General features: G+C 38.8%; 1 protein-coding gene across 9 annotated transcripts in view; it reads right to left on the bottom strand.

The window, feature by feature from the left end:
• SCMH1 (Scm polycomb group protein homolog 1) overlaps positions 1-12,950 on the bottom strand; it is a 240,805-nt gene that overhangs the window by 113,888 nt on the left and 113,967 nt on the right. For all 9 annotated transcript variants that reach the window (XM_053576002.1, XM_053575998.1, XM_053576006.1 and 6 more), the window contains one exon: positions 11,382-11,616. In XM_053576002.1, the coding sequence (XP_053431977.1) occupies positions 11,382-11,616 (235 nt within the window). The remainder of the gene's footprint in view (positions 1-11,381; positions 11,617-12,950) is intronic.

Consider the following 12,950-nt stretch of genomic DNA (forward strand, 5'->3'; position numbering starts at 1 on the left):
TTTCTCATGCAAGTTTAAACATTATTTCTTTCACTGTGACTTTGTACTTCTAAATATAATATGCTGTGGTAAATTCCTTTCTGTAATGTAATTGCCTGGGGATAGCTGGGTCTCCTGTATCTGGATGTTGAACACTCTTGATGGACTTAGAAAAAGTTTTCATTGATTATGTCCTTAAACTGGCTTTCTTAACTTTTTAATCTCTCTTCCCCCTCAGGAATACCAATAATTTGTAACTTCAGGTGCTTTATGTAGTCCCAGATGTTTTGAAGGTTTTATTCATCCTTTTTCTTAATTTTTGTCTGACTGCATTATTTTGAAAGACCTGCTTTTAAGTTCTAAGATTCTTCTGCTTGGCCAAGTTTATTATTGAAGCTTTCAAATGTATTTTGTAATGAGTTTTTCAGTTCCCTAATTTTCTTTTGGAAGGTATCTATCTCCTTGGTATATTCCTTACCCGTATCTTGAATTGATATTCTGATTTCTTTTTTTTGGTTTCAATTTCTCAATGAGTTTCTTTAAAAATCAATATTATGAATTTTTTTATCTGGCATTTCAAGAAGTTCTAGTTGATTGGGATCTGTTGCTAGACAACTGTGGTTCCCTGGTGGTAATGTATTTCCTTGCTTTTTCTGGGTCCTTCTGTTTATATGTGAACCTGGTATAGCAGCCACTTCTAATTTTTTAATATTGCTTTCATAGGAGAGAATTTTTTCTAAAGATTTATATATGTGGTTGGTTGAGTAGGACAACTTGGCTTTGATTTTGGGTGCCTATGATAGTGTGCTCTTTATATGGTTTCTTCAGCAGTACACAGGGTCAGCGCTATCTGTGATTTCCTTCGTGGCTTACAGTATGGTTGTTAGTTGAGGTCATGGAGAAGTTATGTTGGGGATTTGGATACCAACTGAATTAGTCTTTGGGCCCTCATGGTAGCAGCAGTGGGCTTAGTTTGCATGTATTTAGGCTCCTGAGCAGCACTGGTGTTAGTGGGTGTTGGAAGGCCAACTAGAAGTTAGTAGTGGGAGCAGTCAGCCAAGTGTGTGGACAGATTGTCAGGTCCCTGAGCAGCTGGTCTAATGTGGGTGATGGCAGTAACAGTGGTGGGGCAACCCACTGGGTCCAAATGGTCTGTGCTGGTGTTACTAGTAGCTGTGATCTGGTGGGTAGGCTAGTCTCCAACATCATAGGTAGCGGGTATAGCCCTAAGTGTGCTTAGGAGAGCTTGGTCTTCTGGTGGAGGGCTAGTATTTCCCTAGCTGGATGGTGGCTACCACCACTTTGTCTTAAACTCAGCCCAAGGGCAGGGTACAGCTCCCTGTTAAACTCTTAAAACAGCACTGGCTGCAAACCTGTGACCAGAGAGGGCAGGGCCCTGGTCAAGAGAGCAACAACTAGGATTTTGGTAGGGATTGCACGGAATCTGTAGATCAATTTGGGGAGCATTCTAATCAGCTATGCAATTTGCAAATATTTTCTCCTAGCCCATGGCCTGTGTTTTAATTATCTTAAACAGTGTCTTTTGAAAAGAGGGAGCTCCTAATTTGCACATTTGTTAGTTTTCCCCCACCCTTTGGCTGCTATTGTAAATAGGAGTTTCTCTTCCATTGTATCTTTTACCAGGTTATTTTGAACCATTGAGTAAAATTCTGGCTTTAGTACTGAGATGTAAACATACTTTTTTTCAAGTTAGGGGTGTACTGTTCACTTTCTAGGTTGCTATTTTTTTTTTTTGCTAAATAGTGTGGTGAATTTTGTCAAAGTTCCTAAGATTTTCTTCCTTCGTTATCTTAACAAGTTTAATTCCCTTAATGTTTAATTCCCTCTAAAGTTAAATCCTTTCACTTCCAGGAAAAAACTCACTGACTATATTTTGATGAATTTTTGGTTTAGATATTACATTTTAATTCCCAGTATTTTATTTATGATTTTTGCACTAATACTCATGTGAGTTTGTGTGTGTGTCTATAGAAATCAGGTTTAGGTATTTCTGTATGCCTCATAAAAAGAATTGAGATGTTTTTCTACTTTTCCTATGATCTAGAACTACACTGTCTAGTCTAATAGCCACCAGCCACATAAGGCCTTTTAACTTGAAGTGATATTTAGATAACATTAAAAATGCAACTCCTTACTCACAGGGGTGACTTTACTCACTGAATAGCAGTATGTGACATCACACTGAATAACTTAGATATAAAATATTTCCATCAAAATAAGTTCTTCCGAGTATTGCTCAACTATAACTCAAGCAGCACTCAGATTATCTGATCCTTAAAGTTTCATAGATTTCACTGTGAAATAATCTGTAGATGGCGCTTATTGTAGGTGCAGCTCACTGAAAACTTTTATATGCTTTCTAAATAATTGTTTAAACACTGTAATGCTACTGGGATCAAATTCTACAAATAGTATTTTTCCATTTCACCTAGATTTTCAAATTTACTTGAACAATTATTTCCCCTTTGCCATTTCTTTTTTTTTTAATTATTAAATCATAGCTGTGTACATTAATGCAATCTTGGGGTAGGTACAATGTGCTGGTTTTATACACCATTTGAAATATTTTCATCAAACTGGTTAACATAGCCTTCACTGCATTTTCTTAATTATTGTGTTAAGACATTTATACTCTACACTTAGTAAATTTAACATGTACCCTCGTAAAATGCACTGTAGGTGAGGTCCCACCAATTACCCTCCCTCCACCCAGCCTTCACCCTCCCCTTCCCTCCCTCTCCTCTTTCCCCTTCTTCTTGGGCTATAGTTGGGTTATAGCTTTCATATGAAAGCTATAAATTGGTTTCACAGTAGGACTAAGTACATTGGATACTTTTTCTTCCATTCTTGAGATACTTTGCTAAAAAGAATATGTTCCAGCTCCATCCATGGGAACATGAAAGAGGTAAAGGCTCCATCTTTTTTAAGGCTGCATAATATTCCACGGTGTACATATATCACAATTTATTAGTCCATTCCTGGGTCGATGGGCATTTGGGCTTCTTCCATGATTTAGCAATTATGAATTGGGCTGAAATAAATATTCTGATGCAAATATCTTTGTTATAATGTGATTTTTGGTCTTCTGGATATATACCTAGTAGAGGAATTGAAGGATTGAACAGCAGGTCTATTTTTAGATCTCTAAGTGATTTCCAAACATCTTTCCAAAAGGAACGTGTTAGTTTGCATTCTCACCAGCAGTGCAGAAGTGTTCCCTTTTTTCCACATCCACACCAACATCTCTGGTTTTGGGATTTTATGATGTGGGCTAATCTTACTGGGGTTAGATGATATCTCAAAATGCTTTTGATCTGCATTTCTCTGATGATTAAGGATGATGAGCATTTTTTCATATGTCTGTAGGCCGTGCGCCTGTCTTCTTCAGAGAAGTTTGTCTTCCAGTCCTTTGCCCACACTGAGATGGAATCACTTGTTTGTTCTTTTCTTGCTTATATGTTTGAGTTCTCTGTGGATTCTGGTAATTAAACCTTTGTCAGAGACATAACCTGCAAATATCTTCTCCCATTCTGAGGGCTGTCTGCTTGCTTTACTACTGTGTTTGTGGCTGTGCAGAAACTTTTTAGTTTGATCAGATCGCAGTAATGTATTTTTGGTGTTGCATCAATTGCCTGGGGGATCGTCCTCATAAAATATTTACCCAGGCTGATTTCTTCAAGAGTTTCCCCTGCTCTTTCTTCTAGTATTTTTATAGTTTCATGTCTTAAGTTTAAATCTTTAATCCAGTGAGTCTATCTTAGTTAATGGTGAAAGGTGTAGGTCCAGTTTCAGTCTTCTACAGGTCACCAGCCAGTTCTCCCAGCACTATTTGTTCAATAGGGAATCTTTTCCCCACCGAATGTTTTTAATTGGCTTATCAAAGATCAAATAATGGTAAGTAGCTGGGTTCATCTCTTGGTTCTCTATTCTGTTCCATACATCTACCTCTCTATTTTTGTGCCAGTACCATGCAGTTTTGATCACTATTGATTTATGGTATAGTCTGAGGTTTGGTAGCATGACTCCTCTGCTTTGTTTTTATTTCTGAGTAATGTCTTGGCTATTCGAGGTTTTTTCTGTTTCCATATAAAATGAAGTATTATTTTTTCAAGATCTTTAAAGTATGACAGTGGAGCTCTAATAGGAATTGCATTAAAACTGTATATTGCTTTGGGTAATGTGGACATTTTAACAATGTTGATTCTTCCCAGCCATGAGCATGGCATGTTTTTCTATTTGTTAACATCTTCAGCTACTTCTTTTCTTAGAGTTTCCCAGTTCTCTTTATAGAGATCTTTCACGTCGTTTGTTAGGTAAACTCCCAAATATTTCATCTTCTTTAGCACTACTGTGAAAGGAACAGTCCTTGACTGTTTATTCAGCTTGACTATTGTTGGTATATATAAAGGCTACACATTTATGAGTGTTGATTTTGTAACCTGAGATGCTGCTGTATTGTTTGATCACTTCTAAGAGTTTTGTAGCAGAATCCCTGGTGTTTTCTAGATATACAATCATGTCATCTGCAAAGAGTTAAAGTTTGATCTCCTCTGACCCTATATGGATACCCTTGATTGCCTTTTCTTGCCTAATTGCGGTGGCTAAAACTTCAATTACAATGTTAAAAAGCAGGGGACACAAAGGGCAACCTTGTCTGGTTCCTGTACTGAGTGGAAATGATTTCAATTTAACTCCATTCAATACGATATTGGTTGTGGGTTTGCTGTTGATGGCCTCTATCAGTTTAAGAGATGTCCCTTCTATACCAATTTTCTTAAGTGTTCTGATCATGAAAGGATGCTGGATATTATCAAAAGCTTTTTCTGCATCAATTGAGAGAATCTTATGGTCTTTGTTTTTTAATTTGTTTATGTGCTGAATTATATTTATAGATTTACGTATATTGAACCAGCCTTGAGACCCTGGGATAAAACCTACTTGGTCATTTTCTATAATTTGTTTGATGTGTTGCTGGATTCTGTTTGCTAGGATCTTGTTGAATATTTTTACATCAATATTTGTTAGTGATATTGGTCTATAATTTTCTTTTCTTGTTGGGTCTTTTCCTGGTTTGGGGATCAAGGTGATGTTTGCTTCATAGAATGTGTTGGGTAGTCTTCCTTCTTTTTCTATATTTTGGAAAAGGTTAAGTAATATAGGTCTGAATTTCTCTTAAAAGGTTTGGTAGAATTCTGATGTGAAGCCATCTGGTCCCAGGCTTTTCTTTTTAGAGAGATTTTGTATAGTTGATGCTATTTCAGAACTTGATATAGGGCTGTTCAACATTTCCACTTGATTCTGGCTAAGTCTAGGAAGGTGACGTGCTTCCAAGTATTGGTATATTTCCTTCAAATTTTCATATTTCTGAGAATAGAGTTTCTTGTAATATTCATTAAGGATTTTTTGAATTTCTGAGGAGTCTGTTGTTATTTCGTCTTTGCCATTTCTGATTGATGAAATTAGAGATTTTACTCTTTTTTTTCCTGATTAGGTTGGCCAAAGGTTTATCTATTTTATTGACCTTTTCAAAAAACCAACTTTTTGATTTATTTATCTGTTGTAGTATTGTTTTCAATTTCATTTAATTCTGCTCTAATTTTGGTTATTTCTTTTCTTCTACTAGGTTTGGGGTTGGAATGTTCTTCCTTTTCCAGTTGCTTGAGATGTTCCATTAAGTTGTTAACTTCTTCTCTTTCCGTTCTCTTGAGGAAGGCTTGCAGTGTTATAAATTGCCCTCCTAGGACTGCCTTTGCGGTATCCCTGATGTTCTGATAATTCGTGTCTTCATTTTCATTTTGTTCCAAAAATTTGGCAATTTCCTTCTTAATCTCAGCCCCAGCTATCATTCAGCATAAGGTTATTTAACTTCCATGTTTTTGTATGAGTATGCAGATTCCTGTTGTTACTGAGTTCAACTTTTATTCCATGGTGGTCCGAGAAGATGCAAGGAATAATTTCTATTCCTTTAAATTTACTGAGGTTAGACTTGTGACCTAAGATGTGATCGATTTTAGAGTATGTTCCGTGGGCTGATGAGAAGTATGTGCATTCAGTTTTGGGATGAAATGTTCTGTAGATGTCTGCTAAATTCAAATGTTGGATGGTTAGGTTTAAATCTAAAATTTCTTTGCTCAGCTTCCTATTGGAGGATCTATCCAACACTGCCAAAGGAGTGTTGAAATCTCCGACTATTATGGAGCTGGAGGAAATCAAGTTGCTCATGTCTGTTAGAGCCTCTCTTATAAATTGAGGTGCATTCTGGTTGGGTGCATAAATAATGGAAATCTCATCATGTTGAATGTTGCCCTTAACAAATATGAAGTGACCATCTTTATCTTTCCTTACTTTTGTTGTTTTAAAGCCTATTGTATCTGCGAATAAAATTGCAACACCTGCTTTTTTCTGATTTCTATTTGCCTGAAATATGGATGACCATCCCTTCACCCTGAGTCTATATTTATCTTTTAAGGTAAGATGAGATTCTTGTATGCTGCAGATATCTGGCCTGGGTTTTTGTATGCAGTCAGCCAACCTGCTCCTTTTTAGGGGACAATTTAAGCCATTCATATTAATGGAGAATACTGACAAGCCTGGTAGAATTTTGGGTATTGAGTGTTTCGTAATTCCAGCGGACATTTTTAATCCTTTCACCACTGTGGAAGTTGGAATTTGATTGAAGTTTCTGAGGGAGTTTGCTTTTGTGGTGGTGGATTGCACTGGTCATTATGGAGGATAGGTCTGAGAATATCCTGGAGAGCTGGTATAGTTATGGCAAATTTCTTCAACATGTGCATGTTATTAAAGTATTTAATTTATCCATCATAAGTGAAACTCAGTTTAGCTGGATATAGGATCCTGGGTTGAAACTTATTTTGTTTTAGGAGATTAAAAGTCGATGACTCCCCTCTTCTACCTTGAAAGGTTTCAGTAGAGAGATCTGTAGTTATTCTAATGTTCTTCCCCTTGTAGGTTATGGTTTTCTTATGTCTGGCTGCTTGCAGTTCTCCTTCATATTAACTCTGGTGAAGCTAATTATAATCTGTCTATGAGAATTTTTATTTGGGTTGAGTTGTGCTGGTGTTCTGAAACTGTCTGCTATCTGAATTCCAGAATCTCTTATCATGTCTGTAAAGTTCTCCTTGATTATCTCATGGAATAGAGCAGGGATCCTCAAGCAATGGCCCATGGGCCACATGAGGCAGTGTGATTGTATTTGTCCCCCCACCCCCCTTTTTTTACTTCATAATAAGATATGTGCAGTGTGTTAGTCCGGCCCTCCAACAGTCTGAGGGACAGTGACTGGTCCCCTGTTTAAAAAGTTTGAGGACCCCTGGAGTAGAGCATCTGGGCCTTTCGAAGCCACCTCATTGCCTTCAGGAATTCCTGTAAGGCGAATATTAGTTTTCTTTGAATTATCCCAGATCTCTCTGAGAGAATGATCTATTTTTGTTCTCCACTTCTCTTCCTCTTTGAGCTTTTGGGAGTGTTCAAAAGCTTTGTCTTCAATGTCAGAAATTCTTTCTTCTGCCTGCTGTATTCTGTTACTGAGGGATTCTATTGTATTTCTCAGATCTTTGAGGGCTGCAAGTTCTTGTCTCAATGTGTCAAAATCTTTGGTGATTTTGCCTTTGAATCCATTTAGTTCTTGAGACAACTTTTGAAATGCTCCTTGAATTTCTAATTCCAACTTTATGGTCCTTTCTATTAATCTTATTTGCATCCAAATTCTGAATTCGATTTCTGACATCTCAGCCATTTGTTTATGAATGGGATCTTCTGGTGTGTCTGCCATGTCGATACTTGGGGGAGTTGATCTACTCAATTATTCATTCATGTTGCTAGAGTTTTTCTGCTGATTCTGCCCCATGATTATTTTACACCGTTTGGGCAGATGAGCAGATATGGTGAAGTTGGGTTGGGGGCTCCTGGAGTAGGGATTAACCAGCCCTTTGCCCAAGAACTGGGACTGGTGTCTGTACTTTTCCCCCTAGAGCTTTGCAAAGGACCCGTTACAGTGCTATGGCCTGAGACACTGGGGACCTGTTTGGTGTGGTGGGGCTAAGTGGCTCTGTCTTGTTTTCAGCAGGTCTCTGTCCAATCCTAGTGAATTAGTAACTCTGGGTTGAAGTCTCAGCTGAGTCACAGGGAGATCTATGTCTTCTGGGCCAGACTGCCACACTGTGTCAGGGGGAGCTGAAGCCTGACAACCTCGGGTGCTTAATGGAAGCGAGGTGATTCACTCACTTCCAGCCCTGCCCCAGATTGATGTTGCTGCCACTTATATTCTCACAGAATTAGCGTTTCTGTCCTTGCTATATTCCCCTGTGGGCCAGGCACTGTTTGAGTTCACAGAAACTGAGACTCAGCTCCACCCTGTGCTGCTGCCATTATACCAGTTCTCACAGAGCTGGTGTCTCTGTCTCTGCTGCACTCTGTGTTGGGGTGGGCACAGTTAGAGCTCACACATAGCTCTCAGTTCTTGCCTCTCCCTGGGCTGGTGCTATTGCCCCACCTGCTTTTGTCTCAGCTATGTTCCCCTGGGGGCCAGGTGCTTCTTAGGCTCACTAAAGCAGCACTTCTGACTCAGCCCCATCCTGGGAGTATGCCTTCTCTGTGCACACAAATTCTAGTCTCCGTCCCTGCTCTGCCCAGGCAGGGGGAACTGTCTCAGGCATACCCTTTACTGATGGGGCCTGCATTTCTATCCCAGATCTGTTCTGCCAGTGGCTGCCACTGGAGTAGAGGCCTGGCTTTCTCTGGTTGCCAAGAGAGGTGGAGAGTGTCTCTCCAAAATATCTCCAGGGGTGTGAGCCCTATTTTTCCTGCTGCTGCTGCTCTGTGCTACAGGGCACCGCTTCTCCCTCTCCCTCTTGGTCTAGTCCTCTCTTCACACTTGTGCCACAGAATCAGCACAGACCTGCAACAGCCCATGCTGTGCACACCTTTCAAGAAAATGCCCAAGAATCTGGACTCCATGGGGAGCAGGCTTCCAGACCTCAGAGTGAGAGTGGAGGGGAGTGCTGGGAGTTCAGAATTGCAGGTAGAGAATATATACAGTTTTATGCCTGGTGGGAGAGTGCCATGGCACACTAGTGGGTCCTCTCTGGGGAAAGAGTTCCAGTTTTTAGAAGGTCTCTCCTGTGGGATAAAATAGGAGATCTGAACTCTGCTCGCTTATTTGTATAAAGTATACTGCAAGCCATTCTCATGGGGGAGGGGACTCCCATCCGCTTAGCAATGGATTTTGTACCTATTGTTTATTTCCTTGGGGTCACAGCTCGCCTCAGCAGGGTTGATGTGCATTCTTCAATCTCTCTTGGCTCAGCTCCAAACCATCAGTTTACTCGCTAAACTTCTCTCCTTTTAACTATCTTCTGGATGGGCGCCTCTGTGGAAAGCTGGCTCCAGTTGGCCATCTTGCCTCCGCCCCCACCCTTTTGCCATTTCTTGAAAGCTTGTTTGGAGGTTCTAGCAGGGGAACACAGCTACTTGTATTCCCTTGACCGAAGAATGGTTCTCCTCTACTGGGGAAGGTTGTCCTCTTTGACCAAGTGTGCAACTTTGGGAGGGACTCATATGGAGCAGTGAGGAAGGAAGGGGACACCCACCTAGGCCAGCCAGATCAACTGAATCAACCCTGGCAATCGATGAGGTGACAGATGTTGCAGCCAGATCGCCTTTACATCCCCTTTGCCATTTCTTATTCTGTATATTTGTGCTTATTCCTTTTTTTCTTTGCTATGCTAAGTAATGGTTTATCTATTTCAATTTTTCCACTAAAGGACCAATATTCTGATTTATTGCTTTCCTGTGTTCTACTTCATTCATTTATCATTTTGCTTCTCTTGTATTTGCTTTATAATTCTTTTTCTACCTTTCAGAGATGGCCATTTAAATCCTTAAATCATTCTTTCATTTGCATGTTGTCTTTGGGTGCTTTTGCCTGATCTGCCAGTCTAAAATATTTACTATCTGACCCACTAAGAAAATCTGTCAACTCCTGATCTAGACCATAAGCATTAATGGCTGCTACATTATAAAACAAGACACAACCAGACCATATATGCTTTTGTAAATACCACCACCTATGAAATATTCTTAGAAAAAATTGAATGTGAGCCTGACCTAGAGTCTCTAGAGTCTCTAGATCTGGCTACCAATTTCTAGGATACAGGTCAAAGAAACATGTTAAATGGTAAGTATATAATCATCAAATACAACTAAGAAAATTTAAAGACAAATGTCATGGGGTTTTCAATAAACAAATTGCAAGGTACAAAAATGAGAGAGAAGAACCAACAGATAGAAAGAAATTTAAGGGCTATAACTAACTGCAATGTATGGATCTTGTATAGATGCTGATTCAAAGAAAATGTTGAAGGAGGCCAAAGAGACAAAGAGAGACAGAGGCAGAGACAAACAACTGGGAAAATTTAAAGACTGATTATTCTTGCCTATGCAAGAGACTTACTAAATATTTCATAGTTAAATACTATGTTTAGCAACTGGGCAGGAGTGGGAGCAGGGAGAAGTATGGATGAAACTAGATTGACTATGTGTTGGTAATTATCAATAATGAAGGATACATCGGCATTCGCTGTGCTATTTTTCTCTGCTTTTGTGTATGTTTGAAATTTTATATAACAAATATCTTCTTTAAACAAGGGAAGATGTTAAACAAGCTCCTGGGGAGCTCTTTCAAATGATACATGCTCCCTAACCCTCAATTAATCTAGCACAGCTTAAGGGGAATTGAGGGGACTATAGTGACTCCCTTAACTCATCTCTTTCTATCCCCTGTGGAGACTTACTACAATAGTGACTGACAGTAACTGATAAGATGGGCTGAATCTCTCTGGTATAAAGAGGCAAAAAAAAAAAAAATCCAATCTGGAAAAGAAAAATCTAATTTAAGTAAAATAATGAATTTTATTTAATAATAGATTCCAAATGAGAAAATTCCAAGGTTCAAGTGAGAATTTGTATAAAAGAAATGAGATACTTTTAACAGTCATTCTTTCTACTGGGTGATTTTTCTCTCACTCCTTGTCATCATTATGGGATTTGGTGAAAATTTTGTTTTTTTGTGATAGAATAAATGTCTTCCATTGTCTCCCTCTGGTAAAGGGACATTCATAAAGAAGAACAAAGGGTGCAGTTTCCAGTTAAAAAAAGAAGAGTTCAGGAGAAGCTTGGACATCATAAGCTAACATAGAGATGGAGATGTACAAATTTTGCAGCTCTTTTTCATTTTGGGTGGGCTTTTCTGTGCTTATAAAAAAGAAAGGACAAACCAGGGACCCTAAGCTTTCTGATACTAGGATGTTCAATTTTTGGAAGCTAACTGATTGGCTAGGGAGAGAGTACGTCTACTTACTCACCCAGAGGGGGCTGCAGCATACCCCCATTCTTTTCACAGTTCCCAATAGGCTGGATTTCAGCTGAGTCAACCAGCCGCCAGAAATCATTCTTGTTGTCACTGCCATCAAGGCGCAGGCGAAGGCGAGCACCTGTCAGTCCAACTACTGTGGCAATACAGGTGGATGTGGTATTCCTGGGGTCCTGTGCTTCCAATTTCATGCTGATCTTGAACTCGTTGCTTGGAGGTGTGTAGGACTGAGGAGAACAAGCCATAGGAATTAGGCAGACTAAAACATCAAAATTTATGTTTTGAACTCAAATTAGTTATAGCTGGGCCAGGGACAACCACTCTGAACTACTACCTAATATTTAGGATAGGTTTTTTGCAAAAGAAACACTGAAAGACAAGACGAAAGGGAAATAAATTACTTTCTACCGAAACACCAGATTCATACCAGTAAAAATAAAATAAGTATCTTACGTAGTCCAGTTACTTCAGTGCTTTCTCATCCTATTTTCTCCAACTCCCTATCCTTTTGGGTATAAAATTTTCTTTTCAGGAACACTAAAACCTATTAAGCTACCATAATCTAAGTGTCTCTTCATGGAACATTTATGTGTATCAGTCTGTATAATCACCACACAGTCAAACTATTGAGGGACGATTTTATTTTCATTTTGACAATAACTTATAAATTAATTCATATTAATTTTTTTTGGAAACAGTCTGACTTTGCTACCCTTGGTAGAATACCATGGTGTCATAGGTCACAGCAACCTCAAACTCTTGGGCTCAAGTGATTCTCTTGCCTCAGCCTCCCAAGTAGCTGGGACTACAGGTGCCCACCACAATGCCTGGCTGTTTTTAGACATGGAGGGAGTCTTAATCTTGCTCAAGCTGGTCTCAAATTCCTGAGTTCAAGAAATCCACTGGCCTTGACCTTCCCGAGTGTTAGGATTATAGCTGTGAGCCACCATGCTTGGTCTTAATTCATATAATTGGTATACAATAAGCCTTAACATATGTATACACCTATGCCACCATACATACCTGTGAAAGCATCACTACAATCCAAGTAAACCACAAACAAAATAATGAACATAGCTATCACCCTCAAATTCTAACATACTCCTGTATAATCCCTTCTTCTGGCCTTCCAATAAATCCTATGCCTAGGCAACCAATGATCTACCTTCCATCACTGTGGAATGGTTTGTACTTTCTAGTTTCAGATGGAATTGCAAAGAATTTACTCTTTTGTTGTCTAGCTCTTTTCAGTCAGTATAACTATTTTGGTACTCATTTATATTGCTGAATGTATTAATAATTCATTTTTTATTGCTGTGTAGTATACCATGTTGATAAACATTTGGTTTCTTTCTAGTTTTTGGTGATTACAAATAAAAATGTTGTAAATACTTATGTACAAATCTTTGTATGAAAACATATTTTCTTTTCTCTTACAAAAATAATCTAAGAGTGAAATGGCTGGATCATATGGTACATATATGTTTAATTTAAAAACCAGAAAATTAATCCTCTTTAAGGGTATAATTTGATGACTTTTAGTATATCTTTGGAATATTCT

This window comes from Nycticebus coucang, chromosome 22, assembly GCF_027406575.1.
Source record: "Nycticebus coucang isolate mNycCou1 chromosome 22, mNycCou1.pri, whole genome shotgun sequence".
NCBI lineage: Eukaryota > Metazoa > Chordata > Mammalia > Primates > Lorisidae > Nycticebus > Nycticebus coucang.